The sequence below is a fragment of the Lithobates pipiens genome, unplaced genomic scaffold (genome assembly GCF_037356315.1).
Source record: "Lithobates pipiens isolate NorthernLeopardFrog02 unplaced genomic scaffold, aLitPip1_a1.2 Scaffold_13, whole genome shotgun sequence".
Classification (NCBI taxonomy): Eukaryota; Metazoa; Chordata; class Amphibia; order Anura; family Ranidae; genus Lithobates; species Lithobates pipiens.
The window spans coordinates 279,156,510-279,178,306 of NW_027507718.1; the positions used below are offsets into that span (position 1 = coordinate 279,156,510).

At 46.0% G+C, this 21,797-nt stretch overlaps 1 protein-coding gene across 3 annotated transcripts in view; it reads right to left on the reverse strand.

Moving 5' to 3' along the window:
* PPA2 (inorganic pyrophosphatase 2) overlaps nucleotides 1-20,375 on the reverse strand; it is a 73,259-nt gene extending 52,884 nt beyond the window's left edge. For 2 of the 3 annotated variants that reach the window (XR_013272292.1, XM_077476666.1), the window contains exon 1: nucleotides 20,163-20,375. Coding sequence is in view for 2 of the 3 variants with exons in the window: in XM_077476666.1 (XP_077332792.1) it covers nucleotides 20,163-20,319 (157 nt within the window). In the remaining variant the exon portion in view is untranslated. The remainder of the gene's footprint in view (nucleotides 1-20,162) is intronic. The other variant, XM_077476665.1, reaches the window with a different exon arrangement.
* Between the last annotated feature and the right edge of the window lie 1,422 nt (nucleotides 20,376-21,797).

Here is a 21,797-nt window from a genome sequence, read left to right on the forward strand (position 1 = left end):
AGAATCGGACCTTGAGACAGAAGGTCTTCTCGTAACGGCAGTCGCCAAGGGGCGTCTGCCACCAGGGACGCTGGAGCAATCAGTATTACTGGAATGCCCTCCGCCTCAAAAAAAAAAAAAAAATAAAATAAAAAAAAAAAAACACAAAAAAAAAAAAAAAAGCATAGATCAGCTGGTACTGATCCCACAGAGCCACCAGCGCGTCTAACGTGTCTGCCCAAGGATCTCTTGTCCTGAATATGAATCTCCCAATCGCAAGCACAGTAGCCTGAACACCTCCGGATGCAACGCCCATTCTACTGGGTCCAGCATCTTGCGACTTAGATAGTCCACTTGCCAGTTCTCCACTCCCGGGATGTAAATGGCCGACAGGGCCGGTACATGTCGCTCTGCCCACTGAAGGATGTGAGCGACCTCCCGTGCTGCAGCCGAGCTTAGTGTTCCTCCTTGGCGATTGACGTATGCGTCTGACGGGATCCTGATCGGACGCCCTCAAAGTCTTATCGACCATGTGGATAGGCATAACCTTCATGCGGTAGCACTTTTGCTCACAGCTTGTGGTTCCAGGGACGCTTTGGTCTTTCAGAGGTCATCCTGTCGGGCTGGGGACGCTTGGTCGAAGCCCTGGGCAGATGAAAAAGCCGATTGTGAGCGGAGAAGGAGGGCCCTTGCCTATGGAGTGGCTCCTTAGCCTTCCTGGCCTGTGGGAGTAGAGTACTCTTACCACCGGTGGCATTTTTAATAAGGTCAACCAATGAGGCTCCAAAGAGCCAGCCGCCAAGGAAGGGAAGATCCGTCAGGGCTTTTTTGGATGCCTGGTCAGCAGACCAGCATTTTAGCCAAATCAGGTACCTCAGCACCACTCTAAACAAATACAAAAGAAAAGGAAAACACCACGCTAATTCAAATACAAAAATGGTGAAACTACAATATTCCTGTGAAGAACACAGCCAAGCTGCTAGCACACAAACAAACCAAGTTTAAATTAACATATATACACAAGTACAGCGCTTAAAGGAGCCTATCTCAATAAGTGGAAATATACATATAAAGCAAACAAATAGTAGTGATAGAAAAGTCCACTAGATTCACAAATGTGTAAACAGTCCCAAAATTAATCGCTATGGATCTGGTGCATCTGGGGCTTTTTTGAAGTTGTCAGATGGTATTCATGGCAGAATAAATCGCAACGTTCTCAGACCTCAGAACCTCGAGAGTGGATTTTAGGCAAGTTAAAGAAGGTAGGTACTCTTACCAGATGGGTTGGACACATCCACCTTATAGTAGTGTGTCTTACGAGCTTATGGAGGGGCTCCAGCCACCCCAATACACCGGCCGGATGATGATTTCCCCTTGGGATTCCTTGCGATCTCCAGGTGGAAAAGGTGAATGAATTTTCCGTACCGTGAATCGCTGTAGAACTTGGTACCAGAATTCTCGTAAGGGTTCACCATAAAGGGGGACAAAGCATAAAAAACGCCTCGCATGGTGAAATACAACCAATGATGGTTTATTGAAAAATTCAAATAAAAACAGGACTAAGTCAAAAAAAATAAATAAATAATAAAATCACGCGATACATAAAAAGAAAGTAATTGCAATGTGGGGAACAAACAACTGCTGTCCCTACGCATTTCGACCTCTAAGTCATCAACAGGGGCATTTTTGGGACTGTTTACACCTATTTGCGAATCTAGTGGACTTTTCTATCACTACGATTTGTTTGTTTGCTTGCTTTATATGTATATTTCCACTTATTGAGATAGGTGCCTAAGCGCTGCACTTATTTATATACCTCAGCACCACTGCTGACGCTGAAGCCCTGGATAACAGAGGAAGGGTAACCAGGGCTGCGTCACAAATGTACTTCAGGCCTTGCACTAGTTGGTCTGCCAGTTCCACAGACAGGAGAACCCTGTTGCTCCCCCAATTCGCAGTGCAAAAAAGTTTTGCCCACTCGGTTAGTGTCTGAGATAAAAAAGTGTGGATGCCAGTACTGGTCACATGGTTGACTCCAAACCTGTAAACAAGGAATGAGCTACTGCCTCTCCCTTCCCGTCTGTGGGGTCCTTAAAGGCAGGAGTCCTCTACCGGGATCATGGTTACTTTGTTTAACCTGGATACTCGGGGGGGTCCACGACCGGAGGAGCCGACCACTTTGAGGAGGCTCTCCTCAAAGGAGTAACGCACCACCATGTGTTTGGGGACCGAAAAGGTCTGTTGTGGTCAACCCCATTCATTGTAAAATTAACTTATCAAAAAAGTCGGATACGGGAACACCTTGGGTGAATGGGCTGGCTTACGGGACAGAAAAGGGGCCGTTACATTAGCAGAAGGATCTGCTGGCTTCTGAATCTTGAGGGTATCATGCACAGCTGTGATAAGTGCTCCAGCAAGTGCTCTGTTGCGCACGGACCCAGACAGGGACTCATCCTCACTGTCCGGTCGGTCCTGGTCAGCATCATCTGAAATGACAATAGGGGTCACCAGCCTCAGCAGGGCCCGAGTCTGCGTCAGAGCTCTCCCGCGCACCGCCGCCATCTTCGAAACTAACGAATTGAGGACCGTCGACAAAGCGTCTGCAGGCACTGCACAGTCTGCAGGCAAACTGGTTGCAATTGCCTGGATTTCGGGGGAAGAAACACCAGTTTCTAAAGACATGCTGACCCTACCCTGTCTGCCACCTGATGGGGACTTAGGACAGCGATGGTCCCACCCTCCTAACTGCTGCTGGCTGGCTGAGGGGCTCTTTCCTGCAGGACTCACCACCCTGACTGGTTCTGCGCTGTCCAGCTAGTAGTGCCTGTGTCAGCTCTCAGGTGCATAGGAGACCACACTGTGCTGTGCAGAGCTGCTGCAAATGGCGCTGAAACAAACTGTGTGCCCCGGAGCATTAACGCTCACCGACCGCCTCTGGAGCTGAGGCATGTCGTGGCCGACCCAGTGCGTAGCTCTGGTCTGCACACGCTCGCTGGCCAGGCTGGGGAGACTAAAAGGATAAGAACATCCAGCCCGTCACCCAGCCGGCTGTTGATAGACCACAAGATCTTTAATGTTGCACAAAAAGCAAAGCTTCTGCAAAAAAAAATCCACGGACCGATGGGCCCACATGGTTCCTAGGTCCCTCACTAGGCAGGGAAAAAAAAAAAAAAAAAAAAAAAAACTGAAGCTGCAAGGCAGGCTGTGGGGTTGTTACCCAAGGGACCACCCCTTGGGTGTAACTAGAAAGTTCTGGTTTTTATAATACATGTTAACATGTCAAGCCTAGTCCTCTCCTAAAAGGTGAGGTAACAACCCAATGGTCTAAAGAGAGGAGCTGTGTCAGTCGGTGAATACAAGAGAAAATGCAATGGCATGTTTGGAGACCCCGTGAAAGTGTGTCCTAGACTGTGCAGTGCTGTACCCTACGCTAATACTCCATTAGTGTGTGGTAGCATTCGAAACATTCACTAAATGCAGAGACCAGGTTGGTCAGGACAGGAGGGACAACAAAAACCGGGTGTCACGCCTAAATTGGCACTTGCTACAGACACATCTTTGGGGTGATCGAGTGGTAGGGGTACCAGGGAGGACATACGGAAAATGCCTCCCATGCAGCCAGCTCACTGCATTTGCATTGGGAAGGTGGGCCACAGCACCATCTGGAAACAGAAGGGCTGTGATGATCTCTTCCTGGAATTTGAGGATCAAGTTCGTCCTGATGTTTTGTATAGCACATAAGCGTTCAGCAGAGCGAAAGTTGGAATAAGTATATAGACACTTCTATACCAGAGCCTGGCCTTATGGGCAATTAAGTACGCTGCCATCAACTGGTTGTTGAGGCCCACCCCTCCCATATTAAGGTTGAAGTTGTGGACATAGGATTTTCTCCACAACACCAGTCGCCGTTGTAATTTGGACTGTCAAATCTGCGTGAAGGGAGGACAGAACAAAAACATTCTTATTATCCCTCCACTTTACTGCAAGCAAATTACTACATCTCAAGCAGGCACTCTCCCCCAGCCTAAGATAGAAATCTACAAGCCTCTAGGGTAAGCCCCAGCGATTAGATCGCACAGTTCCACATGCGCCATTTCCATGACCAAACAAGTGACACGCTCGTGTAATAATTGTCCATGTACAAGTGGTACCCCTTTCCGAATATGGGTGACACCAAGTTCCTCACAATCTTACCAGCGCTCCCCATGTAGTTTGGGCAGTTCTCCGAATCGACGGAACCATCTCTTCCCTTGTAAACCATAAAACTATATGTATTGCCCTGTCACAGAGCTTATACATCTTGACCCCATATCTGGCAGGCTTGCTGGGAAGATATGGTTTGAATGCCAAGTGGCCTGAAAACTTAATCAGGGACTCAATGCAGACTTGATTGGGAGTAAACAAGGGTGCAAATTGTTGGTTGAAGTGGTTTACGAGGGCCCGAATTTTGTAGAGCCGATCGTATTCAGGGTCACCCCGAGGATGACAGTTCATGGTCATTAAAATGCATGAACCGCAAGATCTGCTTGTTTTGTGTCCTGGTCATGGAGGCAGAGAACACTGGCATATGGTGAATTGGGTCAGTGGACCAATATGACCGCAACTCACTTTTTTTTAAGTTATGCCCATGAATGTCTTAAATTCAGAGACCACAATAGGTCTCCAATCCCTGGCAAGGGTCAACCGGGGATTAGCGGCGATGACTTGACCAGCATACAAATTGCTTTGGTTCTCTCTCTCTCGTAGAGATCTATGCGTTTTGTAAGTGACAGTAATAAATTGATACTGCACTTGGGTGGGCTGGGCAGAGGGGCCCAACACAGGCGATAGCAGGTATCCGGACTTATCCCGCCAACCCCACCTTTTTGGGAACCCTAAACTACTGGGGATGCTAGTATAGATCTGATCAAAGATATTGATCCGTTCAGACACTATACTAGTGAGGGGGTTGTATTGTGCGCGGGGGGGTTAGCGCTGCTGGCACTAATCAGATGCTGCCTGGGGGCGACGCTGACCCCAACACTAAAACCCTAACTGATGTCACCCACCAGTATATCGGGCAATATATGGCAGGTACCCTGATGCTATAGAAAAAAAAAAAAAAAAACTAATCAGAGTCACCCATAACACCAATACGGTGATCACTGGTGACAGGGGGTGAAAAGGGGTTAAACCTTTACTAAGGGGGGTACCCTAAAGCTACCTGGGCCTACCACTAACTGCCCTAACACTGATTTGTGTCACAAATGACACCAGTACAATGAAAAATCTGACAACTGCACTTGGTGGCACTGACATGAGTGAAGGGGTTAACAAGTGTACCTATGTCTACTGGTGTTAGTGTAGGTGTAACTTACAGTTAGATCTCCTCTGTTGTCCTCCCCCACGAGGGGAGGACAACATCACTTCCCCCCCCGTGATTGCACTTACAGGCAGGGGAAGCATTTCATTTGCCAGAAATGATTGGCCTGGACCTGAAGATTGATGGGTTCTGAAATAAATCCGATGCGCGCGCACGCAGAGAGAGCACACACCGTAAAGGTATGGGATTTGGTGCAGTGGCGCCATTGTGCCGCAGTAAGATGGTCGGGAACCTGTTAATAAAAGGATTTTGTCAAAAACCTTGTGTACTGGATTTTTGACACTTATTTTGGGGCAAATTAGTAGGGGCATGTACCCCTACTCATTCACATAAGGCGGGGGGGCTTCCAGATTCCTATAAGCCCACCCCCCTGCAGACCCCAACAACCACAGCCCAGGGTTGTTGGGAAGAGGCCTTTTTGTCCCCATCGACTCAACCCCCCACCCGCATGTTGAGGGCATGTGGCCTGGTATGGTTTTTATGTTTTTTTATTTTGGTGTGGGCTTTCCCCTCAAGATTCATACCAGACTCAAAGGGCCTGGTATTGTCAGATCCCATTCATTGAAGTTGCATTAAAGTCTGACATGAAGTCACAGGGCAAAGTCAGAGCAGAAGTCGTCCAAATTTCCATGTCATACTAGTGTGAACTCGGCCTAAATCTGTCATGTGGGATGGAAATACTGTTACAAGAAGTAGTTCACCAGCTGACTTCATTAACCTGCCCACCCCCTCCAGATTACTCCAACCCACTTCTGCAGTTACACATTTTCCAATGCAGGCAATGTCAGCACTAAGGATGAGCTTAGGCGTGTTTGCATACTCCACGTGCAGAACCCGCCAGGAAGTGGGCGCAGCGCTGCACTAATCACAGGCAGTGAGACATTGCCCCAATGCGCAACTGCAGAGATCGGGCAACGTCTCACTGCCTGTGATTAGTGCAGCGCTGCGCCCACTTCCTGGCGGGCTCTGCACACGGTCTGTGCGAACACGCCTGAGCTGATCCTTAGTCAGCACTGTTCTCACCAAATACATAGCTATCGATTGTTTTGCACTTTACCGCCATCTTGAATAGATTGTGCCAAATTAACAATGTGCAGGTGCTGGGTGATCACATAACAACCTATGTGGATAAACATGAGAAGTCCCTAGAAGAAGTCTATAAAACTCACCATACACTATCTGATTGTACAAACTCCTTTAGATCTACCATCAACTATGTAGTGCAAGGGCCTGCCTGATTGGCTACAGTGCGATTGTGATTGTATAGATAGGTGTGTAATCCTATGATATTCATTTGATAAATCTACAAAAGGAAATTGTACAGAGATTGTGCAAACTGATTGTATAGTGTATGGCAATTTCATACACCTAAAATGAACTAGTCGCACTTATGGTGCCATTAATTGGCAATGGCACCCCAAATGTGGAAGAAAACATTTCTTTTGTGAAAAAAACAAGCAAACGCATCAAAATAAAAAAAAAGTGCAACACCAAAATTTCCCATAAGCTACTTTGGCATGTGTAGGGGCTGCCCTGTGTGCGTTGCTGGAAAAATTAGCCAAATAAAAAAAAAAAAAAAAAAAAAATCCCCCACGCAATCTCGTTTCAACCCCCCTCTTGATCCTAATTGGCCCTTTCCACGATTCTATATAAACAGTGCAGAGCTGTCAATTTTTAAAAAGAAAACGACAAATGTTTATCAACATTCCTCAACGCTGAGAGAGCCAAGAGATGCAAACTAATTTTTAGTTCTTTTAGAGATCAAAAGGGAACAACTTAGGCTTATGACATGCACAGCTCTATAGTGAGCGTTTGCCAGGAAGGGAGGGGTGGACGAGTCATAATAGTACCAATGAAAGCTGCAGAGCTGGAGGTGTGCCTCCTTGTGTCAGTGTAAATCCAGGAAGTGAACAGGCAGCAGCTTCAGCTGCTTACAGTCAAAATAGATGCAGCCAGATTTCTGTAGAAACCTCCCTCCACTGAATATTTGACAAGTACAGAATCACAGTACAGCAATAACTCTGATTGCGAGTAACGCAGTTAATGAGCGTTTCGCAATACAAGCTATTTTTTTAAAATCCTGACTCCGTTTGTGAGCAGTCTCACAAAAACTAGCAGGATTCAAGCCTCTGCGATGTGCAGTACCGCATTTGGCTAGAGGTGCGGGGGGCGCCAATGACACTTGGAGCCACTTGGATGTACTAGGAAACACGCCGTTCAAGTGTTTCCAAGCCTCAGAGGTTTCTGAGTGTCTCCAGCACCCCCTCCCACCTCTGGCCACACGTTGTACTGCATACAATAGAAGTCATTGTGGAACTAATTATCTGAGTTTCCATTGACTTTATGGGGAAACTCGCTTTGAGATACGAGTGCTTTGGATTACAAGCATTCTTCTGGAACTAATTATGCTCATAATCCAAGGTACCGCTGCATTAAATGTTATAAGCACCCTAAGCGCAGGTAGCAGGCATGAGTCTGCCATACAACAAGCGTGCTGCAAGCACACAATAATGTGTAGTAAAAAAAAAAAAAAAAAAAAAAAAAAAATGTATCACGCTTTGTTATAAGAATGTTCTGGAGCTTTTTTGGAATGTTTGATGCATGCAGGGCAGACCATTGAAGTGAATAGGATATCCTATTCCTGACGAATGGACCCCGCACACCTTAGTTAGAATTACTTGTGACAGTATTTCTAAGAGCCTTTCAGGACAGCCTTGCAGAGAGTGTAGCTCCACCCATTTTTCCAGGAAACATTTGCAGCCTTTAAAATCCCTCTTCTTCCATCATGGTCTCAGTTATTGTGTGGCCTCCGACATGCTAGAAAACAAAGCACAGAAACCAAGCAGCCACCCACGACTGATACTTAAAAGGGTTGTAAACCCTCATGTTTTTTTCACCTTAATGATTTGGCATCTATGCATCACGGTATCCTATGCATTAAGGTGAAAAAACTTCTGTTACTGACCACCCCCACCAGCCCCCGTTGTACTCAACTGAGCCCTGTAATAACCACCAGACGCGCACTTCCCCTCTGCCTGTTGTCTCAGCTCTTGAATGGATAGATTGATAGCAGTGCAGCCATTGGCTCCCGCTGCTGTCAATCAAATCCAATGACGCAGGTGGCAAGGCCGAGTCTGGCATTCTGAGTCTATGAACACAAATGCTGGACTCAGGAGCGTGCCTGCAAGGTACCACACACACACACACACACACAAAGCTTTACAAATCACTTTAAGACACAGAACAGGAAGGATAGTAACTGCTGTCCTGAAAGGCTCTTCGAAATACTGTCGCGGTAAGTCTAAGGTTTTCCCAAAATCGACTTTCAGGACAGCCTTGGAGGAGATGACTGAGAAACTTACCCTAGGGTAAGACTACTGCCTGCAGCACCTTTCTACCGAAGGCCTGATCTCCAGATGGCAATAAGTCCAGCCTATAGTGCCGGAGGAACATAGAGAAGTTAGCGGCCTTGCATATTTGTTCAGGCGTAGCACCGACCCTTTCGGGCCAGGAAACTGCAGTAGATCTTGTAGAGTGAGCAGCAATACCTTAAGGGGGCACGTCTCCCTTAACTGTGTAGGGCCTCTATGATTGCCCACTTAAGCCATCTTCCCAGTGTGCTCTTAGAAGCTTTGTGGGGTCCTGAAAAGATTATAAAAAAAGTGCATTTGACTTTCTAAACGTTTTAGTCATGGTTAGGTATTGTAACAGGCATCTTCTTACAATGTATGGAAAGCTTCCTCTCTTGGATTGGCTGAGGCCAAAGAGAAGGTGGGCAACACTAGCTCGTGTGAACGATGAAAAGATGTAGCAACTTTGGGAAAGAATGCTGGGTCCATTCTAAGGATCACCCAAACCGGGAATAATCAATAAAGAGGGTTCTGTGACCACCAAAGCCTGAAGCTCGCTGATTCTTCGGGCTGACGCAATAGCCACCAAATAAATTGTCTTTAGGAATAAATTTCTCAAGGACATCTCCTGTATGGAGTCGAAAGGAGCCTCCGTGAATCCTTGCAACACAATACAAATCCATCAGGGAAAATAAATAAAAAACCCCCACACGAAAGAGCCACCACCTGGGGTTTTTAGAGTGCCGCCTGCCAGCCCCTCCTCCATTCCATAATGGAGGAATTCCAGAAATGAAATAGTATTTTTGAAGAGAAGAAGAAGAGCACCAGGAATTACATTTCTTCCATACTTTCATGTAGATAGCCTGGCTAACGCTAAGAGCCGCTTGCCCCTTGTTCCTCCCAGTTTCAATACATAGGACACCGTTGTGTTGTCCGAAAGGACCTGTACATGTTGCCCCCTGATTGTTGAAAGTACAGGACTCCTGGAAAGATGGCCTTGAGTTCCCGCCAGTTTGATGACTTCTGGGCCTTTACTTTGGTCCAGGAACCCTGCACGGTCTGGCCATCTAGGTGGGCTCTCCAGCCACAAGCACTTGCATCCATTGTTAGACGTTTGTCCAGGGGAAAAGTCCAGGAGAAATCCCATGTTAGATCGGATCTCACCACCACCAGTGAGCCCTCCAAGTTCGAGGCGATCTTGATCCGTTTCTCTAGAGGCTTCCGGTGTGACCATTTCTGAAGGATAGCCATTTGGAGTGGATGGGAATGTAGCCTGGCCCACTGTGACAGGTATAAATCCGGTGAGCAGTCCCAAGACTGCCATTGCCGTCCATACTGTCACAGAGGTTAGATTGGATCAGTTTTACCGCAGACTGAATTTTTTCTACCTTCTCCTGTGGGATGAAAATGTTCTGGAGCACCAAGTTTGTGTACCCCCAAAAACCGCATTTCCTGTGCTGAGGACAGATATGATTTTTCTAAGTTTAGGAGCCAACCTAGGCTTCTGAGGTGAGTCTGAGTCACCTGTAGAATTGAAAACACCTGGCTTTTGGAGTCTGCAAAATTAACAGGTTGTCTAGGTAAGGTACAGTAGATATTCCCTTTAGTTCAGTTATCAGCTTTAGTTTCACCCACCGGCAGGGAGATGTACATAAATATATATACCCAAGAGAACCCCCCCCCCCCCCCTCCCCACCGGACACAACCGGGGAAGAAGAGGGACCCCTCGAAAAGTGCACCAGACCAGCTGACAGACCACCTGTCCAGACTGCAGGGCCAGAGCGAAGTCACCTCCTGCAGCCAATAGGGAAGATAGGGGCACCACTGTACCCCTCTTACCTGGGCCTGGCCGGTGCTTGAGGCACCTGCTTCCACCGATGCTACAGATCTCTCCTCCATCTTTAGAGTGGAGCGTGGTACTGGAAAAAACCACCTGGCTTTTTAACTTTTTGGTTCCGGCATCTTCCCCAAGGGCCAGAACCGGAAGCACCGGACCCCTGCATTCCAGGCGACAAGAACCACTGTTGCCACGCCCAAACAGGAATTCCCACCTCCGTAAATGATGTCACCTGCCGGCCGTGACCGTCATGCTGGGATAGCTGTGCGATCACAGCATCCCACCTGGCCCCATGAGCCAAAACCCACACCCCCCCAGGCACACAGACCTGGTCCTTCCTGCAGGCCATCACTCCCCATAACCAGGAAGGCCAGAGACTCCGGAACACCCCCTGCTCGTACCGAGGGGATGCTGGAATGGTCCCTTTTTTTTTTAAAGATTCTTAGGAGGTAAGCCCCCCCCTTTGGTTCTCTGCAGCACTTCTACCACGGTGGAGGAAACACAATAACTGAGGCCATGGTGGAAGAAGAGGGATTTTAAAGGCTGCAAGTGTTTCCTGGAAAAATGGGCGAAGCTACACTCTCTCCAAGGCTGTCCCAAAAGACGATTTGGGAAAAAAGGAATCAGAGTTCCAGCTACATGGAGATGTGAACGGTGACTGACCACTCCCTCCTACTGTATGCACGTGTTTAAAGATGCCCATACACTATACAATCTGATTGTACATTCTCTGTACAAATTTCCTTTAGATTTACCAAAGCTATGGATTATGAAAACCCACCTGAACAATATTTAAATTTGTATCAAATCAGGTAGGCATTTGCACTACATAGTTGATGCTAGATTTAAAGGATATTGTACAAATTGTAATGTGTATGGTCATCCAAGTAGGAAAGCGGGTGGAAATAAAACAAGAGGTGGTATAGTAATGGGGAAGGTGTGGTCCAGCATAATACATGCCCTGTTCTGTGATGCACAAGGCAGTGCATGATGGGATATGATCTACAGCAGGGGTGGCCACATGTGGCCTGCAGTGCCCTCTGATGTTGTCTGCGACCTCCTGCTCTGGAATGGTGGGTCGGTAAGCCCAGACTGTGTTCCTGACTTGCCATCCCAGAGCATCAGTGTGAAGAAAAGTGTCGGCAATAGAGGAAGCATGCGGCTGCAGTAGAGAGCAGAGCCCGATGCTTCTGGTATAGCATGGCTCCTGTCACAGGCAGAGCGATATCAAAATGCACGCCGCCTGGGACAGCAGCCACCAGCCATGCCTGCCCGCCGGGGGAACCACAGCCAGCCATGCCTGCAGGAATCCTGAGGAAGAAGTGAAGACTGAGGTCAGTTTTAAAATTAAAATCAAACAGCAATGGACAAATCTGTTCTCTACACTGGTAAATTAGCTACACTGGGCTGCTTTCAAAGTGATCCAAAAGTGCAGTGCACCTGCAGTGAGCCATAGACTTCTGTCATTACCTGCTTGTTTTGTGCGCCTTCAGAAAGTGCAACACACCTGCAAGATATAAATAGCAAATATGGCAAGGTGTAGCTAACCTGCAGGAAAGCCACAGGTGCACTGCCGTGCGGGTAAACCGCAGCACAGCATTATGAAAGCAGCCTTAGGCCCCTTTCACGCGATCAGTCTGATCAGGTCAGTCTGTATTTTTCTGGCGGACCCAAATTGGACCCTCCATTCACCTCTATGGTGTGGCAGATGTAAAACAGATTTGTGTCTGTTTACACCTGCCTACCTTCAATCCTTAATTAAAAAAATAGAAATAAAAAAATAAAACCCTAGAAGGGGATAGAAGGAGCCTGTAGAGAAGAGTGGGCTGTGTTCATGTCTGCTCTGCATATGTGGATGGACACCGACCGTCATCCATCCACTCTGCTCATTGCAACCCACAACTGTTTACCAAATCATTTAAGTGGTCCTCACTCTTCAAAAAGGTTGGGCACCCCTGATCTACAGGAAGTGATAGAAACAGAAAGCATTTTTTTTTAAATTTCAAACAGAGGTGAACATTTAAAGCTGCCATGGGCGAGGCAAGTGAGAGAAACTCATTGGGATCGCTTAGGCAGAGAAGACATTAAAAAAGGCTTTTATTAATTATAGGAAAGTGAAATGCAAACCGAAAAGGTGAACGTGGCCTTTAAAGGCTACCTCATGTGTGGTGCGATCGCCATTTACATATACATGCGGTGCGGGACCAGCACATGAGTACAGAGACGCTTGTGCTGCTTCACAAGCCGACAACCGCTTGTAAACATACCAAAACTGGAAGTCCCTAAATACTCATCGCTTCCAGTTTGACATTGCAGAAGAGGGGTGGGAACTCTGGTGGTTCCCTAGGAAAAGTGTTAGGAACGAAGAATCACTGGCTGAACATTTTGATACAGGCATCATCCCCCTTCAAATCAAGGATGTCACATGGCGTCCTGCGGGCAGGAAGTGGTTAACCCATATAGCTCTCAAAGTCAAATCTCTTGCTCATGCTATGGGTGCATCTAATGGCCAACAAGGGCACCTACCACAAGCCACATCCATACCCTGCAAGTATAAACCGAAACTAGATGACATGGAGTTTGCAAAAGCACTGGTGACATAATTAATTGTTCTTCCCCCTCCCATTTTCAGATAATACAGTTTCACTTTTTTTTTTTTATTATTCTTTGTTGCATCTCAATGCTAACCACTTCCAGACATTTTCTGCCAACATGCAATGGCTTCAGTGTGAGTAGTAGGTGAATGCGCAGGGAAGGCAGCAACATATGGGCCTGTGATGATGGCCTTTGGGCTTGAATGGATGGCATCCATTTGACATCTGAGATAATTCTGAATTCATTAACAGGCACACCTGACATGCAGTTGACTCTTCTGACCTGCTTCAAGCAGTTTTAACATTCTGACTTGTTGACATCAGACAGGTTCAGCTTTCACATTAGTCCATTGACCTAGGCCCTTTAGTTTCCACCAAAAGCCTATGTGACTGGATGACAACTTAATTGGGAAAAAAAAGAATATAGCCACGCCATAACAGAAGAGCCGGAACAATGAGTAATGGGTGTTGTACATCTAAAGCAGGGGTAGGCATGCAAAGCCTCTTTTGCCGACACTCGACTCCCTCCCCCATCAGCAGAGCAACGCAGGGAAGCATCAGCGAGAGACTAATGCATTCCCCACATTGCACCTGCACTGAGGAGGAGGCACTGTGTCCTCACACATTGTAAAAGATGGGAAATGTTTGGTTCTATAACTTTGCTGTAGCTGCAATTGCCGGCTTTTGTGATGGGGAAGAGATTGGGTGCAGTTCTGCTGGGGGGGGGGGCGGTCCCTGTTTCGAGGAGGACTGGCATTGGCGACTGCGAAAGCCAATAACAGTCCTGCTAGCCCCGTCCACCATCTGAAGAAAGTAGGCTCGCTTGGTTACCACTACCAATCTCAGAAAGGAGATTTCACTGGGATTGAGAAAACCACAATCATGTGACAATTTGTAGCATTACTGTTGAGTTTCTGGGAACTTTTTTGAAATTATTCCTGAAACTTTGCGTCACTTACTACTGAACCCCTGCACTCTGTGTCCCTTTAAGCCAGAGCCAGTATTCAGCACAATAAAAACAAAAAAATAAATCACACCCACCTTTTGCTGCGGTGCAGAGCGCTGCACTCTCTCAGCTGCAGGGCCCCCCCCCCCCCCCCCAACTTATGATCCTGCACACAGGCCCACTGCTTTCAGAAAACTCCCCTAACCTAAGCTCATCATTGCGCAGCCATTCCAGATGCTTGTATGTGACATCACATACATCCCATACAAGAACATGGGCTGGATGCAAGAGGTGGATCAGCAGGATGAGTGTGCCAGGACAGGTAGATGTGTCTCATCTCTGCTTCCTTTCACCACTCTGCATATCACACATATAGATGAGAAGAGGGTACAGCAGATGAGAATGGGATTACAGTGGTGGGACAGAAAATCAGGGGGGTAGAGCAGTGGGGCAGATGTGAAAGAAGGTGTATTGGTGAAACAGATGTGCAGGGTAGTACAGTAGTGGGGCAGATGTGCAGGGTAGTACAGTGACCTGAGGTGTGAAGGTTCATGAATTGTGGCTAATCTGAGGCATGAGTGCAGGATGTTAAATTCCTCACTACTAAAGTAGTAGTACAGCATTTACTTTATAAAAAATCCTTTTCGTGATTTAGGGAGTGTAAAGTTATTTTTTTTTGTTATAAAATTGGCATGCTCAATTTCTTTGAAAACATTTTTCAGCACACCGTGCTCAAAAGGTTGCCTACCCCTGATCTAAAGGATAAGTTCACCTTTTGTAAAATGTTACACCTGTATTCAAGGTGCAACATGTTACGGTTGCAATAGCCAACCAACCTGTTTCCCTGTTGTGACAACAAGCAGGGGATATTCTCCCAGCACTTGCTGTCACAATGTTTTAAAAACTTCAATCGTGTGGGGCTCCGCCCACCCAGATGCCTCATTCATTCGCAGAATTCTGTGAATGGGAGAACTACAAGTACCGACATCCTTTGCAGCTGTTGGTTTGTAGTTCTCAATTAACTACTCCTTGCTGAGCACTCCAAGTAGTTCATTGATGCTTCTTGTCACTGTGTAATGCCTACTGTACAAGTTACAAGCAGACAGCATACACTGTCAGTCTGTAAGAGCCCTCCATTGCAGCAGCAATCTCCTGCGGGTTCTAGTAAAATAGATAAATAAAAACCCACATTGTTTTTGCCTGCAAAAACATGTGCAATGTGTACATTTTTAATTACAAGGGTGAACTTATCCTTTAAAGAGAATAAAAATTACTTTTTAAATAACATGTTAAAGACGATATAAGATTTTTGTGATTGCATCCAATTAACCTCTTCAATACCAGGCACTTTAATCCCCTTCCTGCCAGGCCAATTTTCAACTTTCAGCACTGTCACAATTTGAATGCCAAGTCAGGCACCCCACACAAATGCAAGTTAAAGCGGGAGTCCGCCGGGACTCCGCGTTGTTTTTTTTTGTTTTTTTTAAAAGCCAGCAGCTACAAATACTGCAGCTGCTGACTTTTAAAATAGTGACACTTACCTGTCCAGCGCGCCCGCGATGTCGGCAGCCGAAGCCGATCTCTAGATCGTCTTGTCGGGGGGTGCCGCCGCCATCTTGGGTATGGGAATCAGGAAATGGAGCCTTTCGGCTTCATTTCCCGGTTCCCTACTGCGCATGCGCGAATCGCGCTGCGCAATAAGGACGGTCCCCGCTGCCTCTGGGATCTGTGTTTCCCAGCAGGCAGCGGGGCACTTGCGGAAAGGGGCGGGCACTTGCGGAAAGGGGCGTAATCTATGCCCCTTTCCGCAGAGAGCTATCCCGGAAGTGGGTGCAGAATACCTGTACTGGGTTCCGATGAGCGGAGGTCTACTTTAGGGTGGACCTCCGCTTTAAGACAGGTAGAGCTTTTTTTTGGTGGCATTTATTCAGCACTGGGTTGTTTATTTTTTGCAAAATGCAGGAGGGGAAAATAAACAAATTTAGCAAAAATTTAAAAACAAAAAACAAAAGTTTCTTAATTTCTGTTAGATTTGTTTGCAAAATTCCTTTTTACAAATTTGAAGCCAAAATGTATTTTGCATTTTTTTGATAAAAATAACCAAAAGTAATGTATATTATAGAATACAAATGGAGAAATATTATATCTCCATAAAAATGAGAACACCCCTTACATTTTTGTATATATTTTAATATATCTTTTCACATGAAAACACTGAAGAAATTACACTTTACTACAATGTAAAGTAGTGAGTTTACAGCTTGTATAACAGTGTAAATTTGCTGTCAAAATAACTTAAAACACAGCCATTAATGTCTAAACCGCTGGCAACAAAAGTGAGTACACCCCTAAGTGAAAATGTCCAAATTGGGCCCAATTAGCCATTTTCCCTCCCCGGTGTCATGTGACTCTTTAGGGTTACAAGGTCTCGGGTGTGAATGGGGAGCAGGCGTGTTGAATTTGGGGTTATCACTGTCACCCTCTCATACTGCTCACTGAAAGTTCAACATGGCACCTCGTGGCAAAACTCTCTACAGATCTGAAAAAAAGTTGCTCTACATAAAGATGGCCTAGGCTATAAGAAGATTGCCAAGACCCTGGAACTGAGCTGCAGCACAGTGACCAAGACCATACAGTGGTTTAACAGGACAGGTTATACTCAAAACAGGCTTCGCCATGCTCGACCAAAGAAGTTGAGTGCACGTGCTCAGCGTCATATCCAGAGGTTGTCTTTGGGAAATAGACATATGAGTGCTGCCAGCATTGTTGTGGGGGGGGGGGGGTGTCAGCCTGTCAGTGCTCAGACCATACACTGCATCAAATTGGTCTGCATGGCTGTCATCCCAGAAGGAAGCCTCTTCTAAAGATTATGCACAAGAAAGCCCACAAACCGTTTGCTGAAGACAAGCAGACTAAGGACATGGATTACTGGAACCATGTCCTGTGGTCTGGTGAGACCAAGATAAATGTATTTGTTTCAGATGGTGTCAAGCATGTGTGGCGGCAACCAGGTGAGGAATACAAAGACAAGTGTGTCTTGCCTACAGTAAAGCATGGTGGTGGTAGTGTCATGGTCTGGGGCTGCACGAGTGCAGTTCATTGAGGGAACCCTGAAGGCCAACATGTACCGTGACATAATGAAGCAGAGCATGATACCCTCCCTTCGGAGACTGGGACGCCTCCAAGACTACCACTGCCTTAGTAATGAAGCTAAGGGTAAAGGTGGTGGACATGGCCAAGCATGTCTCCAGACCTAAACCCTACTGAGCATCTGAGGCATCCTCAAATGAAAGGTGGAGGAGCGGAAGGTTTCCAACATCCACCAGCTCCATAAGGTTGTCATGGATGAGTGGAAGAGGACTCTAGGAGCTCTGCGAAGTTCTGGTGAACTCCATGCCCAAGAGGGTTAATGGCTGTGTGTGGAGTTATTTTGAGGGGACAACACATTTACACTGTTTTACAAGCTGTACACTCACTACTTTACATTGTAGCAAAGTGTAATTTCTTCAGTGATGTCACATGAAAAGATATAATCTAATTTTTGTAAATATTTTAGCAGTGTACTCACGCGTGTGTAATTATATATTCCACTCTGCACTACAAGTGCACTTGGAAGTGCAGTCGCTTTAGATCTGAGGGGAAGATCTGAAACAAGGGAAAGTGCTGCTGATTTTATCATCCAATCATGTGCAAGCAAAAATGCTGTTTATTTTCCTTGCATGTCCCCCTCGGAGCTACAGCTACTGCACTTCCAAGTGCACTTGCAGTGAAAAATGGATTTGCCTTTAGTAAATAAACCACATTGTATCATTCAGTTATTTTAGAGATAGAAGGGATGAACTTCGGTCTACAAATGAGGTCAGTTTAACCACTTCTAAAATCAGGCATATCTGTAATACATGTTTCTTAAAAGACAAAAAAAAAAAAAAAAAGCTCAGTAATTTTAGCTAGAAAATTACGTAGAAACCCCAAACATATTTTCTTAGCAGAGACACTAGAGAATAAAATGGCGGTCATTGCAATATTTTATGTCACACTATTTGTGCAGTGGTCTTTCAAATGCAATTTTTTTTTAGAAAAAATACACTTCAATGAATTTTAAAAAAATTAAACAGTAAAGTTACCCCACTTTTTTTGCATAATGTGAAAGATAATGTTATGTGATCTTTATTCTAAGAAAAAAAAAAAAACGGATTCTCATTTCATCCAGAATCATGCAGCTCTAATATATATTTTACAATTTTCTTCTTTTACATACTGTGACAAGAGAAGTGCAGTGTTACCATAGTCACACGGTACTGCTCTGGGAAGGTGATCAGGATTTTTTTATTTTTAATTTTAACACTAAAACTATAATTGCTTGTATAAAAGCAACCATTTTAATGTATGACATCCATTCAGTGTGTACTATTGTGAAATATGTGATCACATGGTACAGAAGCATTTTGATTTGCCTGTCTGTACTAGATCACTGTGACCAATCATAGAGATCAACACAATAGTACACAATGAATGGCTATGAATGAAAGCCATTCATTGTATACAACTGTCATGCGATTGGTCACAGCAATCACATGGAATCGGGCCAGCAAGGTACAATGATCAGTCACCTGCTGTCCAGTGGACACAGCGGGTGACTGATCGCACTGCAGCACGGCCCCTAGGGTGCACACAACTGGGAGGACATCATGACATCCACCCAGGATGGCAGAGCTCCTGTTCATCCATCATTTGACTATAAGCCTGGCGAGAGGCAGTTAAAGTGGCGTCCTCCCTCCAGCAAAGACATACTGTAGCTGCTGACTTTTAATATTAGGACACTTATTCTGTCCTGGAATCCAGCAATGTTGGCACCACAGCAGATGCTTCCATTGGCTCTCGGGCGCTGCCACCGCCATTCGTGGCTTCACAGCCAGTTCCCTATTGAGCAGACAAAGCGCGCTGTGCTTTCTGAATGGCCCGGGGCAGGGGAAAGAGGTCGAACTTCTGAGTTTAGCAAGTTCTGCTTTTCTACTGCTTTATACTACCTGCAGAAATGTTCTACTAATAGCCATCTAAGTGCACATTTAAAAAAAATTCTGTGTCATCATGTGACTACAAAGCTTTTGTTGGTCCATGTGTCACTGCTAGCCAGTGGCGTCGCTAGGGGGTGTCTTTTGGGGCTATAGCCCCGAATCTCTGCAGGAGTCCCCAAGGGGAGGGGAGGCTCTCTGGGGAGATATATAACACATATACATGTGTATGCCCGCCCAAGCGTAGGACTTTTTTTACTATGCTGCTGTGGGCTCTAGCCCCAGATCTTATGTAGACCTAGCAACGCCCCTGCTGCCAACCAATAACATTGCGAAGTCCCATAGTGCAGCATTATCACCCACTGGCATGCATAGCTCCAGGGTCCGTGGTCAGGGAGCATGATGTTGGGTTTGGTCCCAACCTTGAAGTTAGCAATCATTATTGGACCAATGAGCTGCAGGCAGTATATATCCTGCCCACATGTATACAAAGGGGTGGGAACACTTGTGACATTACAAGGGCAGTGACCTATCATGGCTAGGTGTCCATCTGAGGTCATGGACAAATCTGCCCCTTCGTGTACATGGGCTGTGAGGCAGAGGAATCCCCTTCTGCAGCTCATTGGCCCACAATTACAGCCAACCTCCAGGTTTGGACCAAAACCAAGCTGGTCACTTGTCAGCCAGCAGAGAGCTCACCACCTGCACCAATATCAGAGAAGGTTGGAGCTTCTGTGGTCATACAAGACCTGTGATTAGATAGTAATTTAGTAGACTGTCTATGGAGAGTATACAAGCAGTGGGGAAGACACATTTGTCTTGTGCAGCCATCCTTCCACTTTAAGTCAAGGGCACGTCCCTGCTGTCCTTGTAGTGAGTCAGGTCAGCGAAGGGAGCACAGAAGACCACAGCAAGCTTGTCAGGCTGGCGAGTGACGCACTAACCCATAGCTGCGGCACAGTCCACGTGGGGAACAGAAGAGGAGGGGGTGTTCTGTGAGGAGTACTGCTCATTCCCAGCGCAGCGCGACCGTACCACAACCCGACGCCCCTCTCCATGTGGAGGTAGCAGCGTCTACTTACTGAAGTAGAGCCGGTACTCTATGGTGTTGGGCCGCCCTCTCTCTTCAATGCTATAGCGCTGCATGCTGAAGCGGCGGAGGAGCGCCACGGGCCTTCCAAGGCGAGTCCAGGCAGCCGAGCACAGCCTAAGCGAGCCGTATCGCCATAGCACGTTCATGTTTTATCCCCTCCTCTTGTCAGTCAGGCACGGCCCCTACAGGCTCCGGAGGACAAGCCGACACTGCCATCTACACGCCTGACAAGGGCACGGCACGCTGCTGAGGCGTCCAGAACATGGCCGCTGGGAAAACAAAAGCCAAGCCACAGAAAATGGCTGACCGGCCGCTCGTCGCTGATTAGCCGGCGGCCCGTCTTCTTTCTCTGACAGAGCTGACGCTGTGGGGAGCTTTTCCCTTCCTCTGCCCGTGTACAACGTCTTATTCCTATAGAGCACCGCGGGAATTGGCCTGCTTCTGTCTAGATAGCCACACACAGCACAGCTTTACATACATGTGTAGATATTTGTCTTCAAAAGTTTACACATTTTTTTTATTAGTCCTATAAATAATTTTTATTAGTATTGAAATTGGCATGTAATAATTGACAAAGATATACGTATATTTATTGTATGTATTTAGTCAGGCATTATTCACATTGCACGATTGGGAATCGCTGCAGTTTGGCTCACGACTCTAAATTGTGGCAAAACACACCGAGCACGTTCGGGTGCATTTTTATTAATGCAGTACTGTGATTGTCGCACGGCAAAACGCGCATTTAACTGCTTCAATACCGGGCACTTTCACACCCTTCCTGCCCAGGCCACTTTTCAGCTTTCAGCGCAATCACACTTTAAATGACAATTGCACAGTCATGCACCGCTGTAACCAAAGTAAATTTTTATCTTTTTTTTTTTAGACTGAGCTTTCTTTTGGTGGTATTTAACCACTTCAGGCCCAAAGGATTTACCCCCTTAATGACCAGGCCAATTTTTGCAGTACGGCACTGCGCCACTTTAACTGACAATTGCACGGTCGCACAACGTTGTACTAAAAATTGACGTCCTTTTTTTTTCCCCCCACAAATAGAGTTGTCTTTTGGTGGTATTTGATCACCTCTGCTTTTTTTTATTTTTTACACTATAAATAAAAAAAAAAAAGGTCGACAATTATGAAAAAAAAAACATTTTTTTTGCTGTAATAAATAACCCAAAAAAAAGTATAAAAAAAAAATCTTCCATCAGTTTAGGTAAATATAAATTGTTCTACAATATATATCGCAAAAAATCGCAATAAGCGTATGTTGTGCAAAAGTTAGTGTCTACAAAATAGGGGATATATTTATGGCATTTTTATTATTATTATTTTGTTTTACTAGTAATGGCGATGACATAGTAATTAGTGGCTATTTTTAGTTCTGATTGCTGTTTAGATGTCACACTTCCCGAAAAAGTGTCACAAGTGTCCGATCTGTCCACCGTGGGATTGCGGTGGACAGATCGGACACTTGTGACACTTTTTCAGGACGCGTGACATCTTAACAGCAATCGGAACTAAAAATAGCCACTAATTACTGTATAAATGGCACTGGCAGGGAAGGGGTTAACACTAGGGGGTGATGAAGGGGTTAAGTGTTCCTTAGGGAGGTGTTTCTAAC